At 43.6% G+C, this 22,745-nt stretch overlaps 1 protein-coding gene across 22 annotated transcripts in view; it reads right to left on the bottom strand.

Moving 5' to 3' along the window:
• Positions 1-22,745, bottom strand: part of bptf (bromodomain PHD finger transcription factor) — a 160,383-nt gene that overhangs the window by 107,936 nt on the left and 29,702 nt on the right. For all 22 annotated transcript variants that reach the window (XM_080209404.1, XM_080209392.1, XM_080209383.1 and 19 more), the window contains exon 3: positions 2,077-2,300. In XM_080209404.1, the coding sequence (XP_080065530.1) occupies positions 2,077-2,300 (224 nt within the window). The remainder of the gene's footprint in view (positions 1-2,076; positions 2,301-22,745) is intronic.

Genomic DNA, 22,745 nt, shown 5'->3' with positions numbered 1-22,745 from the left:
ACGTGGATATTAAAATGTGTATTTTGTATATTCCCCAATCAGTATCCATGTATGTAATAAATAATATACATATACATACAGTATCTGCAATGGAACAAACATATCAGAAAACAAAATTTAGCAAAATTTCACATTTCACTGTTTGCCTTCATTAATCCCATACTGTGCAACCATTTCCTCCAGCAACGACTTCTGTCTCCACTTAACAACCTCTTTACCACAGCAGACATACATGTCACATGAACTCATACCTATTGAAATCCCAATGGCACCGCATGTCCCAAGACATTTGTTTCACCTGTGCCAAGACTAACTTGCATGAGTAGCATTAGTGCTACAATAGGCAAAACAAGTTACTAAGATTGCTATGACAGCACAGCATGATGTACTAACAAGCTGCACCATGGAAAAAGGGGCGCATGGCTTTCCCCTCAACCTCCCCCCTCCCCACCCCCAAGATGGTTCCCATGTGGGCAATCATGGCAGGATTGTGTTATTTCATGTCGGGAAGGACAAGAGATAAGTGATGACTGATTAAGTGCTTGTGTGGAAGAAAAAGAGAAAACTGAAAGCTTCTCAAAAAAGACCCAACTCAACAAGTCTCGTTAAAATTGTCATTGACAGAAGGCCTGTAGAAATTTTTTGCTTGTTTTCTCTAAGTAGAATGCTACCTGGAACAGGAAACGAAATTGCAAACACATTTAAATACGGTCACCCGTAGTCATCCACTTCAAAATGCTGGATACCGGTCATAAATAGGAGGTTATTTTACACTAACAGAAACTTCCATTATTGTTTTGTAGAAGTGCAAGAAAACTACAGTATTTTATCACATAGTAGATTAGTGAATCACCCATTAGAATATCCAAAAGAGGAAACAACGTATGCATCTCAAACATTTGTATTAACACATTTTTTAAAGTTATTTATTAATGTGGGGACAGGTCTACTAAACCATACTGACCAAGAGTTGTAGAACACAGAACTAAGCAACAACAATGGGCATTAATATGCTGATGCATCACAACTGCACAACTTGGGGCTGAAATCAAGCTCAGCTACTGATTGAAATTTGATTTTTTTTTTAAATATTGCAACACTCTCAGGAGAATCAATGTACTGACTGCACTTAAAGGGATATGTATCTGAAAGAGAAAATTCTACATGTCCTGGATCCACCTGAGAATGGGGGTTAATATTTTGAGCCATTCTGAAGAAGAGTCGCCAGCTGAAATAAAACTGCCCTGCTATCCAGCAACTCCTACTGAGCCTATAGATATTGGGTCACCAAATAGCTTGACAGCACCGTATGAATGCTCACTCAAGACAGAGACAGAGGGTCATCCAACATCGATGAAGTCAACAAATTCATTGTAGCAGAGGGGGATTTGTTGAACAAAAAGACATAAAAGAAATGATTTTGTGAAAATATTCACTTGCACACAATCAAATTAGTTTGGGAACTAGACAACCAACTCTGTTTTCTTTCTTGATTGCAGAGGTGATAGGTGCACAACTATTTAAATTTTTTTAAAAAAAAAACAGGGCTGTACACACCTGTAACTTACGATCAACTTGTGCCTAACTTCTATGAAGACTTTCAGGCTTCAGTAAGTTGCATGGCTTACTGGGAAACCTGGATCCAAGGGTCTTAAATTTGCTGATGCCAATCAGTGATTACAACAGCTGAAAAACCGATGATTGGAACCTCTGGAAATTGCACACAAAATCAGAAAAGCAACATAAACTCCAAGACAAACAAAAATAAAATGTAGGAAAATACCGAGATCATTCAGCACCTGTAAAGAAAAACAGTATAAAAAGGTACACATGATCATATGATTATTTGCAGCATTTTCAACTTCTGCCCATGATTCAGTATTTCAGTCACTGCATACACAGCTTATCACAGACAAAGTTGGTTCGCCAATATACAACACATCTGATTTCAAAACCTGAACAGATCCTCTATCCTATAAGATTTGTCAGAAAAGCATCAACCTCCACTTTCAAATCTTGGCAGGGGGGGAGAACAGGTACAAGTCAAGCAATCCCTTTCAAGTCAATTTCACTTACCATTAGCTGCACTGAGACAAGATTTATTATTGCCACGAACTTTATTCGTCAAGTCTTCTGTAATATCCATATGTCGATGAATTTCATCACGCATTTCTTCCAGTATTCTGCAGAGGTCATATTCCCAGTATTCTTTGTCCAGAGATTCAATAAGTTCAGCCAGCTGCACCTTTGAGCTGTAATACCACACTCTCTTATCCTTTTCATCTTCTTTATCTTCCTCACTAAAAGTAAAACAAATCAATTTATATAAATAAGAGCACCACAGCATTCAGGCTGAGGTTAGTAAACAGAGCAAAAATATAGCGTGGGTTAAATTAGCACAGGAGGAAACAGCAGCCTCAAACTATACAATCTCATTAGGTTTTGTTCCCCCAAATTGCACTATGGTGTACAAAATCACATGGCTTGCTTACTCAAATTACATTGATGCACGTTTTGTTAAAAAAGTACATTTTGTCACAGCTTTTCATCTGGCACTCATCAGGACAATCACAAGAATGCCAGTGTCAGGAGAAACAAGAACTGTTGTATGTATGAAAAGTGTATTAAATGGTTGGCAAGTGGACTTAGAAAAGTTGCCACAGAGAAAGAACCAGTTATTGGTGGCTGACAGTTGACGGCCAAGCAATTAAATGCAATTAATATATTAATGAGAAATAAATTTACTGGTACACAGACACGATGCCACAGCATAAACAAAAATATTGTATCTAACATTCTTATTAAACTTAGCAGGGGATTGAACAGAACAAAATTCATACGAGAAAGCAGCTAATACAAAATACTTATTGGATTTAGCGCATCTCACACAACCCTACTTAGTCCTAAGAACTCCTGTTTCAAACTGTAGTCACTGGCAGACCAACAGCCCAAGGTGCTGTCCGTTTCACCTTTTCCTTCAGATTGCTTGACTTGGTTTATTTGATTTGCCAAAAAGATTGGCAGACAATCAGCCAATGTCTACCAAAGAGCTATTAGACAGCCATGGCCACTCGGATACAATTAAGTTATCCACTTATTATTTGAGAGCAACACAGGTTGCCAATAAATAATTGAGCTTTTCTGTGCTTAGCATAACTAATTTACAGTGCAATCTGTAACTTTCAAATAATACACTGAATTGACAAGTATGTCCAAACCCATAGTTGCCCTGATGAGCCTAAGAAGTATGCATTCAAGTAAAGCTCTCTTTCATTCACTGCAACATTTTCTCAAAGTCAGAAAAATAAGTTAAGTCATGGACATTGTAGGTATATCACGTATGTAATGGGTACATATTGTGGCCAATGTGCAGCTTTTTTTTCTGCTTCTCAAATATAGCTCTTTGATTTCCATTTGAATAGTATGAAAATACATCACAGATCAGCATGGTGGCACATTTGTTAGCGTTAGGTAGCATTAGGTTTTGTGAAGGGTAGGTCATGCCTCACAAACCTCATTAAGTTCTTTCAGAAGGTGACCAACGAGGTGGACGAGGGTAAAGCAGTTGATGTGGTGTACATAGATTTCGGTAAAGCGTTAGATAAGGTTCCCCATGGTATGCTATTGCGGAAGATACGGAGGCATGGGATTGAGGGTGATTTAGCAGTTTAGATCAGAAATTGGCTAGCTGCAAGAAGAGAGGGTGGCGGTTGATGGGAAATGTTCATCCTGGAGTTCAATTACTAGTGTTGTACCACAAGGATCTGTTTTGGGGTCACTGCTGTTTGTCATTTTTATAAATGACCTGGATGAGGGCATAGAAGTATGGGTTAGTAAATTTGTGTATGACACTAAAGTCAGTGGAGTTGTGGACCAGTGCAGAAGCATGTTGCAGGTTACAGAGGGACACAGATAAGCTGCAGCGCTGGGCTGAGAGGTAGCAAATGGAGTTTAATGCAGAAAAGTGACAGGTGATTCACTTTGGAAGGAGTAACAGAAATACAGAGTACTGGGCTAATGGTAAATTACTTGGTAGTATGGTTGAGCAGAGAGATCTCGGTGTCCATGTGTAAAGATCCCGGAAAGTTGGCACCCAGGTTGATAGGGTTGTTAAGAAGGTGTATAGTGTGTTAGCTTTTATTGGTAGAGGGATTGAGTTTAGGAGCCATGAAGTCATGTTGCAGCTGTACAAAACTCTGGTACGGCTGCACTTGGGAGTATTGCATACAGTTCTGGTCGCCGCATTACAGGAAGGATGTGGAAGCATTGGAAAGGGCGCAGAGGAGATTTCCCAGGATGTTGCCTGGTACGGTGGGAAGGTCTTATGAGGAAAGGCTGAGTGACTTGAAGCTGTTTTCGTTAGCGAGGAGGAGGTTAAGAGGTGACTTAATAGAGGCATAAGATGATCAGAGGATTAGATAGGGTGGACAGTGTGAACCTTCTTCCTCAGATGAAGATGGCTAGCACAAGAGGACATAACTTTAAATTGAGAGGCGATAGATATAGGACAGATGTCAGAGGTAGGTTCTTTACTCAGTAGTGAGAATGTGGAATACCCTGCCTGCAACAGTAGTGGATTCGCCAACATTAAGGACATTTAAATGGTCATTGGATAAAACATATGGATGATATTGGAATAGTGTAGTTAGGTGGGCTTTAGATTGGTCACAGGTTGACACAACATCAAGGGCCGAAGGGCCTGTACCATGCTGTAATGCTATGTTCACTGCTGCCTCTCAGCGCCAAGGACCCAGGTTCAATTCCATCCTCAGGTCACTGCGTATGTGGAGTGTGCACATTTTAGTGACTGCGTCGGTTTCCTCTAGATGCTCTGGTTTCTTCCTGCCGTCCAAACATGTATAGGTTAGGTTGATTGGCCATGCTAAATTGCCCTTAGTGAGGGACTAGCAGGACAAATACATGGTTACAAGGGTAGGACCTAGGTGAAGTTGTTGTCAGTGTACGTTCAATGGGCTGAATGGCTTCCTTCTGCACTGTGGAGTTTCTATGATTGTAACACCGGACAAAAGGTACTCCTTTTCATTCCAAATGTCCAGCATTGCTTTGAACAAAGAAGCCAATGTAATTAATTCAAGAATAATCCTATCTATCCTTCCCTAATCTCCACATCCCCAAACCAACTCGCTGACAAGTGATCCTGACTTTGGGAAAAAGGTCAGGGGCTAAAATCTTGTAGAAAAATATCCAGTCACAAGGGATGGAGTATTAGAGAAACTCAAGGGACTAAAGGCGGACAAGTTGCCAGGGCTCGAACTGCACACAAGAGTTTTAATGGAAGTGGCTGCAGAGATTGTGGGTCTAATGGTTGAAATTCCAGAGGGTACCAGAAGATTGAACAAGGGAGTCCCACTGGCTGTTTTCCAAAAATGAAAAAGGGCAGGACACAGGAAACCATAGGCCAGTTAGTTTAACATCTATTATTGGCAAGACACGAGAGTCAATAATCAAAGAGAACATAGCTAATCATTGAGAAAAGCTGAAGGTAATCAAGCCAAGCCAACATAATTTTATAAAAGGTAAATCACACTTGACAAATCTGCTAAAATTTTTAAGGATGTAACATGGAGAGTAAATGGGGGGAACCCGTAGCTGCAGTATACTTAGATTTCCAAAATTCATTTGACAAGGTGCCACATAAGGCTGGTGCATAACGTAAAAGTCCATGGAATTGAAAGGAGTAAGTTGACGTGAATTGAAAACTGTCATATACATTATAAAAAGTTGGAATAAATGGGTCCTTTTCAGAATGGAATGATGTAACTGGTGGAATACTGCAGGGATTAGTTCTTGGCCTGTCACTATTCACTATTTACAATAATGACTTGGAGGAAGAAACAGAATGCAAGGTTTCCAAATTTGCCAATGATACAAAGATAGGTGGAAGGATATATTGTGATGAGGATAATATACATAGATTGGATGACTGGACAAAAATCTAGCAAAAGCAGTTTAATGTGGGGAAACGTGAAGTCATGTACTCAGTAGAAATCAAAAAGCAGGTTATGAAAATGATGGGAGACAGCAGGTGAGTGAAGTCCAGAGGGATCTGAATGTTCTAGTGCATCTAGCACAAAAAGCTAGCAGGCAGCTCCAACAGTTATGAAGGCAAGAGGCATTTTGGCCTTCATTGCAAAGGGGTTGGAGTTTAAAAAGAGAGGTTTTGCTTCTATTGTACAAGTATTGGCAAGGCCTCATCTGAAACATTATGTACAATTTTGGTCCCTTTACCTAAATAAAAGGATACAGTGCCATTGAAGGTATCCAAAGGGAATTCATTAGCTTAATTCCTGGGATGAGGGGGTTGTCCAAGAGACTAAATAGTCTGGGTCAGTATTCCTTGGAGTTTAGAGGAATGAGGGGTGACCTTATTCAAACATTCAAGATTCTGAGAGGGTTTACAGGGTAGATGATGAGACATTTTGGTGGCAGAGTCTTGAACAAGGGGTTATAGCTACAAGGTAACGGGTTGGGCATTTAAAACTGTGATGTGTAGAAATTTCTTCTCGCAGAGGGTGCTGAATCTCAAATTCTGCACCCCAAAAGGATGGAGGAGGCTGGATCATTGTAAGCATTCAAAGTGGAGGTGGATAAATATTCAATAAATCAAGGAAATGGCACAGGAAAGGAGTTGAGACCAGCATAAATCAGCATTATTGTACCGAATAGCAGGACAGGCTTGAAGGGCCTGGTGGCCTACTCCTGCTTCTACTTCTTGTGTTGTAGATGGGGAAGTCATATCCTTTTAAAGATGTGGTGGGATTATGTAATAACAAAAACTCCAAAAGTACAATTGAACTTTATTCACTTGTCTTTTTCAACAATAAGCCATAGGCATCCTACAAAAATTCATAATTAAACACTGAACAACTTTTCTACAGTTTATGAGAACGGTAGAGACTGCAAAACACAGGCTGCAGGAATTTCCTCAAGTTTCTCCCATCAGAGCTGCAGTTTTGGCAAAAATTCTGGAAGCATATGAATAAGGGTTCAGTTGATTCTATGCTGACCAAACAGAAGAACTTGAGCTATGATTTGATAACTAATTCTCAGCAATGCTTTATTACATGTAGCACTCATGAATGCAGATGCTCTTAACTCTTGTAGAACACAAAACAGCAGAAGTTCACTAATTGGCATCACCCTCCCAGAACTCAAAACTGTCATATTCGTGGTGGGCAAATTGTTGGAAGGTATTTTGAGAAACACAATCTACAGGCATTTAGAGATGCAAGCACTGATTAGCGACAGTCCACGTGGCTTTGAGAGTGGAAAATCATGTCTCGCAATTTAATTGAGTTTTTTTGAAGGGGTAACTAAGAAGGTAGATGAGGGCAGTGCAGTTGATGTTGTCTGCATGGACTTTAGCAAGGCCTTTGACAAGGTACCGCATGGTAGGTTGTTGCGCAAAGTTAAATCTCACAGGATCTGGACTGAGGTATCTAAATGGATACAAAATTAGCTTCTTGACAGAAGCGAGAGGGTGGATGTAGAGAATTGTTTTTCAAACTGGAGGTCTGCGACCAGTGATGTGCCTCAGGTATCAGTGCTGGGCCCACTGTTTTGTCACTTACATTAATGATTTGGATGAGAATATAAAAGGGCATGGTTAATAAGTTTGCAGATGACATCAAGATTGGTGGCATAGTGGACAATGAATAAAGTTATCTCCAATTGCAACAGGATCTTGATTATTTGGGCCAGTGGGCTGACGAATGGCAGATGGAATTTAATTTTAGTACATTGAACCAGGGCAGGACTTACTCAGTTAATGGTAGGTCAGTGGGCAAGTTTCAGAACAAAGAGATCTAGGGGTACATGTTCATGGCTCCTTGAAAGTGGAATCACAGGTGGACAGAGTGGTGAAGAAGGCATTCGGCATGCTTGGTTTCATCAGCCAGAACACTGAATACAGGAGTTGGGATGTCTTGAAGTTGTACAAGACATTGTTAAGGCCACACTTGGAATACTGTGTGCAATTCTGGTCACCCTATTATAGAAAGGATATTATTGAACTAGAAAAAGCGTGTAGAAAAGATTTACTAGGATGCTACTGGGACTTGATGGATTGAGTTATAAGGAGAGGCTGAATAGACTGGGCCTTTTTCCTCTGGAGTGTAGGAGGCTGAGGGATGACCTTATATAAGTCTATTAAAATAATGAGGGACATAGACAAGGTAGATAGTTAATATCCTTTCTCAAAGATAGTGGAGTCTAAAACTAGAGGGCATAGGTTTAAGGTGAGAGGGGAGAGATACAAAAGTGTCCAGAGGAGCAATTTTTTCACACAGAGCATGGTGAGTGTCTGGAACAAGCTGCCAGAGATAGTAGTAGAGGTGGGTACAATTTTCTCTTTTATAAAGCATTTAGATAGTTACATGAGTACGATTGGTATGGAGAGATATGGGCCAAAATGTGGGCAATTGGGATTAGCTTAGGGGTTTTGAAAAAAAAAAGGGTGGCATGGACAAGTTGGGCCCAAAGGCCTGTTTCCATGTTGTAAACCTCTGACTCTATATAAAAGGGTGCAACAATCTGTGGATATCTTCCTGTAGCCTATAGGTATCCTCCTCTCTCAATCACTACACAACCAATTTTTAAAATGTCATCTGAAAACTTTTTGATCATTTCCCACCCTATATTTACATCCAAATTGTTAACTTATACCACAAAAAGCAGGGCACCTAGTACTGAGCCCTACAGAACCCCTGTGGAAACAGCCTTCCAGTTGCAAAAACACCTGTTATAACACCTTCTATTTTCTGCCATGAGCCATTTTTGTGTTCAATTTATCACATTCCTCTTGATCCAATCAGCTTTTTTCAAAAAGCATTCTACCACATGGGACCTTGCTAAAATCCATGCGATAACCACATCAACTACATGATCCACATCAAACTTCCTTGTTATTTCCTCAAAAAATTCAATCAAGTTGGTCAGACACAATCTTCCTTTAACAAATCCACACCAACTATCCTTGATAATCAGCAACAGGATTTTATCCCATCTCTCACAGCTTGGAGTGCATTTCATCCGGTCCTGGTAATTGATCCACTTTCAAGGATGCTAATCCTCTTAACACTTTCTCTCTCCCCAAGTTTATCACATCCAATGTGTCACATTCCTTCTCAACTACAATGCCTGCATCGTCCCCCTCTTCTGAGAAGGCAGAAACAAAGTATTCATTAGGGAGCATATCTAAACTTCTGTATCCACACAGAGGAAGATACTAGGGCCCATAAGAGACCAAAAAGATAATCTAATTATCTTCTTATTCCTAATGTATTGATAAAACATCTTTAGATTCTCCTCGCTTTTGCTTGCCAACATTCTTTCACGCCCTCTCCTTGCTTTCCTAATTTATTTCTTCATTTTACTGCTGCAATTTCTATACTCCTCTCAGCTTTCTGCAGAATTGAATTCTCTAGATTTTCTTTTCCTATCTTATTTTAACTGTAAGCACCTTGACATCCAGGGGGATCTATATTTGGTCATCACGCCCTTTTTCATGGTGGGATCATATTTGCTCTCAACTCCTCGAATCTCTCCTTTAAATGCTTCCTACTGCTGCGATATTGATTTACCTTCAAGTGCAATCTTGTAAAATCACTTCTCAGCTTAGTAAAATTAGTCTTAACCCAATTTAGAACTTCTGTTTTGTCCTTTTCCAAAAGGATGTTAAGACTTTGAACCACAAGCAAATATTTTACAACTGCAAAGCAAAAACAGTGTAACTACAGGAAACACTACACCAAGTGCAATGTATTAATTGCAGCAGCTCGAATTGCCAACACCTTATATTAAGGCCAGAGTTCTAATACAATTATTAAAAGCAGCAATGCAGTGTGTAATGCATTCACTTCTGAAGATTTTCTACACCTGTTGCATCAATTAATGTTTGATATGTGGTATCATACAACTGACATCTTCATTACAGAACAACTCACCTCAATTTTAAATTTTCAATGCGCTGTTCTATCAAACATCTTTCACATTGTAAAGTAGTGCTGTTACAAATGTCTAGCTAGAGTGAATATGTTTTATTTTTACTAGTTTCACAAGTAGGCTTACACTGCAAAGAATCCCCTAGTCACCACACTCCAGCACCTGTTCAGTTGCATTGAGAGAATTGAGTTTGATCAATGCACCTAACCAGAGAGTGTCTTTCTGACTGTGGGAGGAAACCAGAGCACCCAGAGGAAACCCATGCAGACATGGAGAGAATGCGCAGATTACACACAGAGAGCGACCCAAGCCAGGAACTGAACTCAGGTCCCTGGCCACCACCGTGCCACCCCAATGAATGAAACATATTCAACTATTTTGCCTTAATCATATTACATCAATGCTCCTTAGTTTAATCACCACTGTACCAAAAGCTTCATGATGTACATATCAGAGATTCTGTCTCACCAGAGGAACGTGCTCAACAAGTGTAACTTGGCTGTTTCAATGTTTTATCAGTCACGTTTCTATCAGTTGTATGTGTCAGATTTAGTACTACTACAACAACAACAACTTGCATTCAGACAAATGTGTTTAAAGTACAAGGTTCAAGGTTCTTTAGAGTTCAGAGTTACAAGAAAAAAAGTGGACGCTGAGTCATGGGGACATGGGACTACTGGGAAAACAGGTAACTGAAGTTTGGTCAAAGAGGAGGGTTTCAAAAGGGGTCTTATGCTGCCAAAATCACACATTCAAAGGACTATAGAAATGGAAATAAATATATATCTATAGCAGCACCATTAGAAAGCCTTGATATTTATTGAAACTTTCCATACTTGGAAGTGCTACAAAAGCATTTTGCATACAATTGATGCTATTATTTACAAGTGTGACAGCTATTTTGCACACAGCAAAATTCCACAAAGTAAATGCTCACAATCTATGTGATGGACTTGAGAGAGGATTATTAAAAAGATACAAAAAGCCAATACTATTTTGGTGCGAGGAGAAAACAGGATCGTGATCCAGAAACCCAAACTTGACTGTAATACCTTTGGTCAAATAACTTGCCAGTATCCAACAATCAAGTTTACACTTGAAGGATGGCCATTTGCTTTAGGTAACTGAAAGGTACAATTAGAATCCAAGATTTTCTAAATTCCAAGTCATTTCGTCTTCAAGCTCAGTGAGCAGATTTGTGCTACAACCAGCTTATGTAAACTTTAGACAAACGAACGCAGAATCATAGAATCACAACAATACAGAAGGAGGCTACTCAGCACAGAGCCTGCACTGACAATTTAGCCTGGTCAATCAACCTAACCTGCACATCTTTGGACTGTGGGAGGAAATCAGAGCACCTGGAGAAATCCATGCAGACCCGAAGAGAATTTACAAACTCCAAACATATAGTCATCCAAGACCGGAATTGAACCAGGGCCGCTGGCACTGAGGCAGCAGTGCTAATCACTGTGTCACCATGCATAGTTTCAATATGTCCACTGAAAAGCTTTTAGAAGGATAAATTTTTTATCCCCCATAATTCCAAAGCCAAAGGCTCTTAACAGCTCCACCAGTTCTGTACTTTCCTGGCACTTTACCCAAACAACCAGTCGGAGGCTCAAATTGCTACAGGAGGCTAATGAGCTGCAGTAAGCACTCGGTATCCCTAAATGCATTGGAGATAACAGTCAAGAGTAGAAAATATTGTTGACTTTCCCATCCTTTGTAGCCTCAGTGATCTTGACCAGATACTATAATTGATGTGGGTGCTCTATCTCACAGGGAAAATAGGCCTCAAGAATGGGTGGTGGAAAACTCCAACACACGAAAATGCCCAACAGAATCAACCTTTTGTTGATTTTTGCTTTGAACTAATGCTTTCGCATATGACATGCGCTGAAAATAATTTCAAGTGTAGTCAAAGATGAAAGAAAAGGCACCAACATAAACTCAAAACACACCAAGTTAAACGAAAATAGTATGTTTAAAATGAACTGCTTGTTCATTAACTATAATGATAAAATTGCTTTTTCATTAGTCAAACGTACAAAATGTTAAACTCAATCCTAGAACACCTAGATAACAAAGAGACTTGTCAGACTCCTTTTCATTGACAACAGTTTAGCTTTCAACACCATTATTCTGACAAAACTGATCTCCAAATGGTTTGGGACTCCTCCCTCTGCGACTGAATCCTCAACTTCCTAATCCACAAACTGCAAATCAGTAGGAAAGGCAACAACACCTCCTTCACGATTATCCTCAACACCGGTGTCCCACAAGGCTGTGTCCTCAGCCCTTTACTATACACCTCTGACTGTACAGCCAAATTCCCCTCCAACTTGATCTTCAAGTTTGCATTTGATACCACCGCAGAGGATCAGATCTCAAACAATGATGAGACAGAGTACAGGAAAGTGAGAATCTGGTGAACTGGTGCAACGACACTAATCTCTCCCTCAATGTCAACAAAATGAAGGAGATAGGTAATTAACTTCATGAAGCATGGTGGAGGACATGCCCCTGTCTACAGTAATAGGGACAAAGTGGAAATGGTCAAGAGCTTCAAGTTTCTGTGTCCAGATAACCAACAACTTGTCCTGGTTCCCCCCCGCTATGCAGATGCCATAGTTGAGAAAGCCCATCAACACCTCTACTTTTTCAGAAGGCTAAGGAAATTTGGCATGACTGCTACAACTCTCACCAACTTTTACAGATGCACCATAGACAACATTTTATCAAATTAATTTATTAGTCGCAAGTAAGGCTTACATCAACACTGCAAAGTAGTTACTGTGAAATTCCCCTAGTCTGGCACCTAACCGGCACATCTTTCAGAATGTGACAGGAAACTGGAATACCTGGAGGAATCCCATGCAGGCATGGGGAGAGTTGTATCACAGCTTGGTATGGCTCCTGTACAGCAAAAAATTACAAAGGGTTGTGAACAAAGCCCAATCCATCACGCAAACCAGCCTCCCATCCATTGACTCTGTCTACACTTCCTGCTGCCTCAGAAAAGCAGTCAGCATAATCAAGGATCCCACAAGCCTGGACATACTTTCTTCCACCTTCCTCAATCAGATACTTCTTTTTGGATACCAACCAAATAAACAAAAGTAAATTAACTTAGGGACAACTCAAAACAAAAGGGCAGCTTCTATTAGGTAATAGATACAAAAGTCTGAGGAAAGAAACTCAGGCCTGGTAACATCTGTGAAGTTAATGTTGAGACCACATGACAACTCGTTGACTAGATTAATGTATGCAAGTTTTGACTTCTTCGTGCTTCTGGCCCAAAAACACCAAATTTAACTTCTAATTTTTTTTAGATGCTCTCTTTTGGTTATTGATAGTTGTATCACACTATGGTGTTGGCTATTATTTGTATATCTCCCCACCCTACATTGTGTGCACACGCCTGTAAATGTAAAAGCAAACTACACAGTTGGTGGAAGGTTCCCTTCCTTGAACAATAGTAGTGAACTTGTTTAAAGTTTATTTTATTAGTCACAAGTAAGGCTTACATTAACAGTGCAACGAGGTTACTGGGAAAATCCTGTAGTCACTACACCAAGGCGCCTGTTTGGATCAATGCACCTAATCAGCACATCTTTCAGATTGCGGAAGGAAACTGCAGCATCTGGAGGAAACCCATGAAGACACAGGGAGAATGTACAAACTCCACACAGTGACCCAAGCTAGGAATCAAACCTGGGTCCCTGGCGCTGTGCGGCAGCAGTGCTAACCACTGTGCCGCCCGTAAAACACACCGTGTTTATGTCCATGTAGATTTCACATTCAAATCTGCAGCTGGCTGACAATCTTATTGAATTCAATTTCACCATTTAGCATGGTTAAATTTAAACTTGCACTCTCTCGGTTCCTCATTCACTATCATTACTAGGGCACCACACCATTGCATGCAGGCATGCTGATGAGGTGCGAATTGCCTTTCACTTCTCACAGTGTTTTGTAGACTTTCCTGGAAGAGTTCAGCAAAAGTGACATCAGGAAAAAACTGGAATAATCAGGTCTTTCCCCACCTTCTAGAAACCCTACCTCCTTAAAAATCATAGAACCCCTACAATGCAGGAGGTCATCATTCAGTCCATCGAGTCTGCACCGAGCACGATGCCACCTAGACTCTATTCTCATAACCCTTCATATTTACCCTGCTAATCCCCCTGACGCTAAGGTCATTTAGCATGGCCAATCAACCTAATCTGCAGATCTTTGGACTGTGGGAGGAAACCAGAGCATCCAGATGAAACCCACAAACAGGAGGAGAATGTACAAACTGCACACAGTCACCCGAGGCTGGATTTTAACCCAGGTCCCCGGCGCTGTGAGGCAGCAATATTAACCACTGTGTCACCATGCCATCCTACTTCAAAATATCTGGGCAGGTTAGATTGGATGGTGCTGACCAAGATGATGATTGGGGTGGCATCCTGCTGTATAATTTGATGAGAATAAATAATATACAGACTCCTCCTAATGAAGTTGTGAATTATGCTGATGTCTGAGAGAACAGCAGTACTCAGATTTACTTTAAAACGCTTTTTGACTGCATTTCCGGTTCGCGGGGTTTCTGTAAGTGCTTTTTACTTCTGTACTGGAAGTTAGGCGAGGGGCTAGTCGGGAAGGGAGAGCGCGGGGTATAAAAAGGCAGTGATAGACAGCGGGCAGTGGAGTGAGTGGGAGCTGAGTGAGAGGTATAAGGGCTTTGGCTCGCTGGGCTTAGGCGAGAGCAGGCTTAGACGAGGTGAGTTGCAGTTTCTATCTTTCCCGTGTTGCATTTCGGCACATACAAACCCAAGTGAGGTTGGGACATGGCAGGGGCTATGGGGAGGAGCGTTAGCTGTGTTAGGTGCTACATGTGGGAGTTCTTGGAGGCACCACGTCTCCTGAAGGCCCACATCTGCGTCAAGTGTTTAGAGCTGCAGCGCTTGAGGGCCCGGGTCAGGCAACTAGAGGTGCGTTTAGAGGATGCATTTCTGGTCAGGGAGAATGAGGAGTTAACGGCTAGGAACCATGAACAAGTGGAGGTCCCAGGGGCTGAGGAGCAGGATGGGTGGACAACTGTTAAGAGGAAGAAGAAGAAGAATAGTCCTGGTCCAAAGACCACCCCAGTGGCCCCCCAAAAGGCATCGACAGGGGTACAAAAGGAAAGACAGGAGGGCCAGAATGACTCAGAGGGAAGGAAGGGGGCTGGCAATGTGATAGTGGTGGGGGATGGGAGGGTCAAAGGAATTGACAGGAGGTTCTGTGGGCAGAAGCATGACTCCAGGATGGTAGTCTGCCTCCCTGGAGCAGGGGTACAGGACATATCGGAGAGGATAGAGGGAATTTTGAAAGGGGAGGGGACCCTGGCAGAAGTAATAATACACGTAGGTGAGAGGGACGTAGGAAGGCAGAGTAGGGCAGATGTACGCAGGCAATTTAGGGAGTTGGGGTCCAAACTGAAGAGCAGGACCTCCAGGATGGCATTCTCTGGGCTGCTGCCTAGTACAAGCAGGGCTAGGAATAACAAGATCATGCAGCTGAATGCATGGCTGAGGGATTGATGCAAGGTAGAGGGCTTTACTTTTGTAGACCACTGGGAAGTATTTATGAGAGAAGGGCAACTGTACAGGAGGGATGGGGAAAATTTGAATGGGAGAGGGACAAATGTCTTAGCAGGGAAATTAGCTGGAGTGTTTAGGCAGGGTTTAAACTAATAGGGAGGGGAGGTGGGGATGAGACTGATAGCTCATTAGACACTGGGGTCGGGAGTGAGTTGGGTGATAGGGTAGGTTTGGGTGAAAGGAAAATTATCCGGGGGAAGGAGGTTCTGAGTGGCCCTGGTGGGTTGGACTGCGTCTGTTTCAATGCGAGGAATGTGACAGGTAAAACGGATGAGCTTAGGGCCTGGATGTCTGTGACGAAGTTAGGTGTGGTGGCAGTGACGGAGACGTGGTTAAAGGAAGGGCAGGACTGGCAGCTGAATGTTCCTGGGTATAAGTGTTTTAGGTGTGACAGAGGAGGGTTGAAGAGAGGTGGTGGGGTGGCGCTGTTAGTAAAGGAGGACATCACAACAGTGCAGAGGGAGAATAATAGGGAGGAGTTAGGGATTGAGTCGCTGTGGGTGGAGTTGAGGAATAAAAAGGGAGAGATTACAATGCTAGGGGTATACTATAGGCCACCCAACAGCCCGAGGTCAGTGGAGGAAGGTATTTGCAGAGGCATTTTAGATAGGTGCAGGAAGAATAAGGTGGTTGTAGTGGGTGACTTTAATCTTCCTGGAGTGGATTGGAAGGTGCCTAGAGCTGGGGGTACGGATGGGGAGGAGTTTGTAAAATGTGTTGCAAGGGTCCTTGGAGCAGTACGTAACTAGCCCGACTAGGGAGGGGGCTATACTGGATTTAGTGTTGGGTAATGAGCCGGGGCAGGCGGTTGAGGTTGCAGTAGGCGAACATGTGGCTAACAGTGACCACAAGTCTGTCTACTTTAGGATAAAAATGGAAAGGGATGAGTGCCGTCCGAAGGGGAGGGTGCTGAACTGGGGGAAGGCGAGCTATAGCTGGATTAGGAGGCAGCTGAAGGACACTGATTGGGAGGGGTTGTTAGCTGGCAAGTCCACGGTTGGTAAGTGGAAGGCTTTCAAGGGCAAACTGATAATGTTGCAGGAAAGGCATGTGCCGGCAAAGAGGAAGGATGGGAAAGGCAGGATTAGAGAGCTGCGGATTACAGGGGGTATCGAAGACTTGGTCAGGAAGAAGAGGGAGGCATATGTTAGGTCGAAACAACTGGGAATGGCGAGTGTGCTGGAGGAATATAGAGAGAGTAGGAGGGAGCTTAAAAGGGGAGTTAGAAGGGCAAAAAGAGAGCATGAAATGGCTTTGGCTGATAGGATTAAGGAAAATCCAAAGGCATTTTACTCTTATATTAGGAGCAAGAGAGTGGTTAGAGGGAAAATTGATCCTGTCAGGGACAAAGGAGGGGAGCTATGCATCGAGTCTGAGGGAATTTGAGGTTTGAGTTTGAGTTTGAGGTTCTTGCTTCCAGGCTGGACGAGAACGAGGCAGGTGAGGTTGGTGAGCAAACTGCACACGGTACAGTGCTGCAGCAGGACATAGGCAAAGAGAAAGGGAAAAGGAACGTAGTAGTGATTGGGGATAGTGGGGTGAAGGGTATTGACACTGTCCTTTGTCACAATGACAAAGTGCACAGAAGGGTGTGTTGTCTGCCTGGTGCTCGGGTCCGGGATGTCGCATCTGGGCTGCAGAGGAACCTGGAGTGGGAGGGTGAGAATCCGGTCGTTGTGGTACATGTGGGTGCCAACGACGTAGGCAAAATGCGAACTGAGGATCTGGGGAGGGAGGATGAAAAGCTGGGAATGGAATTAAAAAGTAGAACCGACAAGGTGGTTATCTCTGGGCTACTGCCTGAACCGTGTGCAGATGGGCGTAGGGTTGACAGGATTAAGGAAGTGAATGGGTGGCTCAGGGATTGGTGTGGGAGGAATGAGTTTGAATTTATGGGGCATTGGCACCAGTATTGGGGTAGGTGGGACCTGTTCGGGCGGGATGGGGTTGGTCTGAACCGTGCTGGGACCAGAGTGCTGGCGAATCAAATAAAGAGGACTGTAGACAGGGCTTTTAAACTAATTAGCGGGGGGGAGGGTGCGAGGGTAGGTGACCTTACGAGGTCTAAAGTTAAGGAGAGTGTACATGTAAGGGAAGAGGCCGAGGATGTCCCAATAATAGAGGGAGTAGGGGGCGTGAGTATAGTTGGTGGCGTTGCGGCAAATAGGGTCCAGGTGAAGGCTGGGATGAAAGCACTTTATCTGAATGCACGAAGCATTCGGAATAAAGTGGATGAGCTGATGGCGCAGATCGACACAAATGGATACGATCTGGTGGCCATTACAGAGACATGGCTGCAGGGTGACAGGGACTGGGAGCTGAATGTACAGGGCTATCAAGTGTTTAGGAAGGATAGGCAGGAGGTAAAAGAGGGGGGGGGGGGTAGCTCTGCTGATTAAGGATAGCATCACGGTGGTAGCAAGGGATGATATTGGAGCAAAGGAGGAGAGGGTGGAATCGTTGTGGGTGGAGATTAGGAACAGCAAAGGGAGGAAGACACTGGTGGGTGTCGTCTATAGGCCCCCGAATAATGATCTGGAGGTGGGACGGGCTGTTAACGCGCAAATAAGTGCGGCGTGCAGGAATGGGACGGCCGTAGTTATGGGGGATTTCAATCTGCATATTGATTGGTCGACCCATGTTGGACGTGGGGGGCTCAAGGAAGAGTTCTTGGAATGCTGCCGGGATAGTTTCCTCGAACAGTGTGTGTTGGAGCCGACGAGGGAGCGAGCTATCTTGGATCTGGTGCTATGTAATGAAGCGGGTAGAATTAGGGACCTTGTGGTGAAGGATCCTCTTGGGGAGAGTGATCATTGTATGGTGGAGTTTCTGGTGCAGATGGAGGAGGAGAAAGTGGGTTCCCGGACACGCGTCCTTTGTTTGAATAGAGGGGAATACGGTAGGATGAGAGAAGAATTGGCGAATGTGGACTGGGAGAGCGCGTTGGAGGGAGGGTCTGTTGAGGAGCAGTGGAGGATCTTTAAGGAGATCTTTCTTGGTGCTCAACGGAAATTTATTCCGATGGTCAAAAAGGATAGTAGGAGGAGAGGTAATAAGCCGTGGATAACGAAGGAGGTGAAGGAAAGTGTTAAACTAAAAGCGGAGGAATTTAGAGTAGCTAAGAGTAGTGGGCGAGAAGAGGATTGGGAGAGGTTTAAATGTCAACAAAGATTGACAAAGAAGTTGATAAGGAAGGGTAGGAGAAACTATGAAGCTGGGCTAGTGCTTAATATAAAAAAGGATAGCAAGAGTTTTTATAAATATATAAAAAGGAAGAGGCTGGCTAGGGTGAATGTTGGTCCTTTAGAGGATGAGAAAGGGGACCTAGTGGTAGGGGATGGGGATATGGCTAAGGTATTGAATAACTTTTTTGTTTCTGTCTTCACGGAGGAGGACGTGAATAATTTGCCGGGTGTTAGCAATGGAAAGGTGGTAGGACTGGAGGGTCTTAATGACATTACTGTTACTAGAAAGGCGGTGCTCGACAGACTGGAGGGGCTGATTGTGGACAAGTCCCCAGGACCGGATGGAATGCATCCGAGGGTTCTGAAAGAAATGGCGGAGGTGATAGTGGATGCCTTGGTGGTTATTTTCCAAACGTCGCTGGATTCCGGGGAAGTGCCGGATGATTGGAAAACGGCTAATGTTACGCCGTTGTTTAAGAAAGGTGCCAGGCAAAAGGCGGGGAATTATAGGCCGGTTAGTTTAACGTCTGTGGTAGGTAAAATGTTAGAATCTGTCATTAAGGAGGAAATTGCGAGGCATCTTGAAGGGAATTGCTTGATAGAGCAGACGCAGCACGGTTTCATTAAAGGGAAGTCGTGTCTGACAAATTTACTGGAGTTCTATGAGGATGTGTCTAGGGTGGTGGATAGAGGAGAGCCGGTGGATGTGGTCTTTCTAGATTTTCAGAAGGCGTTTGACAAAGTGCCTCACAAGAGGTTATTGCAGAAGGTCGAAGGACATGGAGTTGGGGGTAGGGTGTTAGCGTGGATAGAGGATTGGTTGTCAAATAGGAGGCAGAGAGTGGGGGTCAACGGGTGCTATTCGGATTGGCGGATGGTGACTAGTGGAGTGCCCCAGGGGTCGGTGCTGGGGCCTCAGCTTTTTACCATTTATATAGATGATCTGGAGGAGGGAACCGAGTGTAGAGTGTCGAAATTTGCTGATGACACCAAGATTGGGGGAACGGCAAATTGTGCGGAGGGTGTGGAGAGTCTGCAGAAGGATCTAGATAGGCTGGGTGAATGGGCCAGGAAATGGCAAATGGAATTTAATGTTGGCAAGTGTGAGGTGGTCCACTTTGGTAGGAAGAATGGTAGGAAGGACTATTACTTACAGGGCGAAAAACTGCAGCAGGCGACGGTGCAGAGGGACCTCGGGGTCCTTGTGCATGAGTCGCAAAAACCCAGCTTGCAGGTGCAGCAGGTGGTCAGGAAGGCAAATGGGATGCTGGCCTTCATAGCGAGGGGGATTGAATATAGAAGTAGGGAGGTCTTGCTGCAGCTGTATAGGGCATTGGTGAGGCCGCAACTGGAATACTGTGTGCATTTTTGGGCGCCGCACCTGCGCAAAGATATTTTGGCCTTGGAGGGAGTGCAGAGGAGGTTTACTAGGCTGATACCGGAGTTGAGGGGGTTGAGCTATGAGGAGAGGCTGAATAAACTGGGCTTGTACTCGTTAGAGTTTAGAAGAATGAGAGGAGATCTCATTGAGACGTGTAAGATGATGAATGGGATGGATAGGATAGAGGTAGAGAGACTCTTCCCGCTCAAAAAAGACAATAGGACTAGGGGGCACAGCCTCAAGATAAAAGGGGGGCGGTTTAGAACGGAGTTGAGGAGGAACTTCTTCACTCAAAGGGTGGTGAATCTCTGGAATTCTCTGCCCGTTGAAGTGGTGGAGGCTGCCTCGCTAAATATTTTTAAGACGCGGGTTGATGGGTTTTTGATAGGAGAGGGGATTAAGGGTTATGGGGAGAGGGCGGGGAAGTGGAACTGAGCAGCAACAGATCAGCCATGATCTTATTGAATGGCGGGGCAGGCTCGAAGGGCTGGATGGCTTACTCCTGCTCCTATTTCTTATGTTCTTATGAATGGGGGAGATCCTGAATGAATACTTTGCATCGGTATTCACAAAGGAGAGGGGTTTGGTGTCGTGTAATGTCTTGGAGGGAGCTGTAGATCAGTGGAAGGAAATATCCATTACAAGGGAGGAAGTGCTAGGGTTTTTAGGTAGCATAAAAACGGATAAAGCTCCAGGGCCTGATGGTATTTATCCCAGGCTGCTTAGGGAGGTGAAAGATGAAATTGCTGGGCCTCTGACGCAAATCTTTGTCTCTTCCTTGGACACAGGTGAGGTCCCAGAGGACTGGCGGGTAGCTAATGTGGTACCGCTGTTTAAAAAGGGTAGTAGGGATAACCCTGGTAATTATAGACCAGTGAGTTTGACATCGGTGGTAGGAAAATTATTGGAAAAAATTCTCAGGGATAGGATGTATGAGCATTTGGAGCGTTGCGATCTGATTAGGGATACGCAACATGGCTTTGTTCAGGGGAAGTCTTGCCTTACGAATCTGGTGGAATTTTTTGAGGAGGTGACAAAAACGGTTGACGATGGGCGAGCCCTTGATGTCATCTATATGGATTTCAGTAAGGCGTTTGACAAAGTCCCTCACGGTAGGCTGGTAGAAAACGTTAAGGCACATGGGATACAAGGACAGGTAGCTAGATGGATTGAAAACCGGCTGGGCAATAGGAGACAGAGAGTAGTAGTGGAAGGGTCCTTTTCTGGCTGGAGGTCAGTCCAGTAAAAAGTCTGACAACACCAGGTTTTAGTCCAACCGATTTATTTGATAATAGACTCGCAAGCTTTCGGGGTCAGCCCCTTCGTCAGGTGAATGGAGAGTTCTGACCTCAGACAGAGCATAAAAAGCACAGACAGTTTAGAGATTGCTTTATATGCTCTGTCTGAGGCCAGAACTCTCCATTCACCTGACGAAGGGGCTAACCCCGAAAGCTTGTGAGTCTATTATCAAATAAATCGGTTGGACTAAAACCTGGTGTTGTCAGACTTTTTACTGTGTTTACGCCAGTCCAACGCCGGCATACCCACATCATGAAGGTCAGTCACCAGTGGTGTGCCACAGGGCTCAGTACTGGGACCTCTCCTCTTTGTAGTATATATAAACGACTTGGAAGAGGGCATATGTGGTGTGATCAGCAAGTTTGCAGATGACACCAAGATGGCAGGATTGGCAGATACTGAGGAAGACTGTCAGGTGACACAGCAGGATATAGATAGGTTGGTATATTGGGCAGATAGATGGCAGATGGAATTTAATCCTGACAAATGCGAGGTGATGCATTTTGGAAGGAATAATGCAGGGAGGAGTTACATGACAAAAGGTAGACCGATTAAGAGTATAGGAATACAGAGGGACCTGGGAGTGCAGGTGCACAAGTCTCTGAAGGTGTCAACACAGGTAGAGAAGGTTGTGAAGAAAGCTTACGGAATGCTAGCCTTTATAGGAAGGGGTATAGAGTATAAGAGCTGTCGTCTAATGCTTCAGTTGTACAGAACGTTGGTTAGACCGCATTTGGAGTACTGCATCCAGTTCTGGTCACCTTACTACCAGAGGACGTGGAGACCCTGGAGAGGGTGCAGAGGAGGTTTACCAGGATGTTGCCTGGCATGGAAGGACTGAGTTACGAGGAAAGGTTGGAAAAACTGGGGCTCTTCGCCTTAGAAAGACGGAGATTAAGGGGGGATCTGATAGAGGTGTATAAAACAATGAAGGGAATAGATAGAGTCAACAGTGGTAGGCTTTTCCCTAGATTGGGGACAACTATTACGAGAGGTCATGATCTAAGGGTGAGGGGTGAGAAGTATAATTTGGATACTAGAGGAAGGTTTTTCATGCAGAGGGTCGTGGGGGTATGGAACGCGCTACCAAGTAAGGTGGTGGAAGCAGGCACACTGGACTTGTTTAAGGTTTACTTAGATAGACTCATGAGCGAAACAGGGATGGAGGGTTATAGTAGACGGTATTAAAAAGGGTCAGAGCCTCGGGACGACACTGGAAATGTAGTATTACTTGTTAATGTTTTGTCTCTTTTAATCCACAGGTGTCAGTCCACCTTGTTGTCA

This window comes from Carcharhinus amblyrhynchos, chromosome 21, assembly GCF_965287045.1.
Source record: "Carcharhinus amblyrhynchos chromosome 21, sCarAmb.v2.hapA, whole genome shotgun sequence".
NCBI lineage: Eukaryota > Metazoa > Chordata > Chondrichthyes > Carcharhiniformes > Carcharhinidae > Carcharhinus > Carcharhinus amblyrhynchos.
The sequence above is the reverse complement of the archived record's forward strand: the minus strand, read 5'-3'. Positions and strand labels throughout refer to the sequence as shown.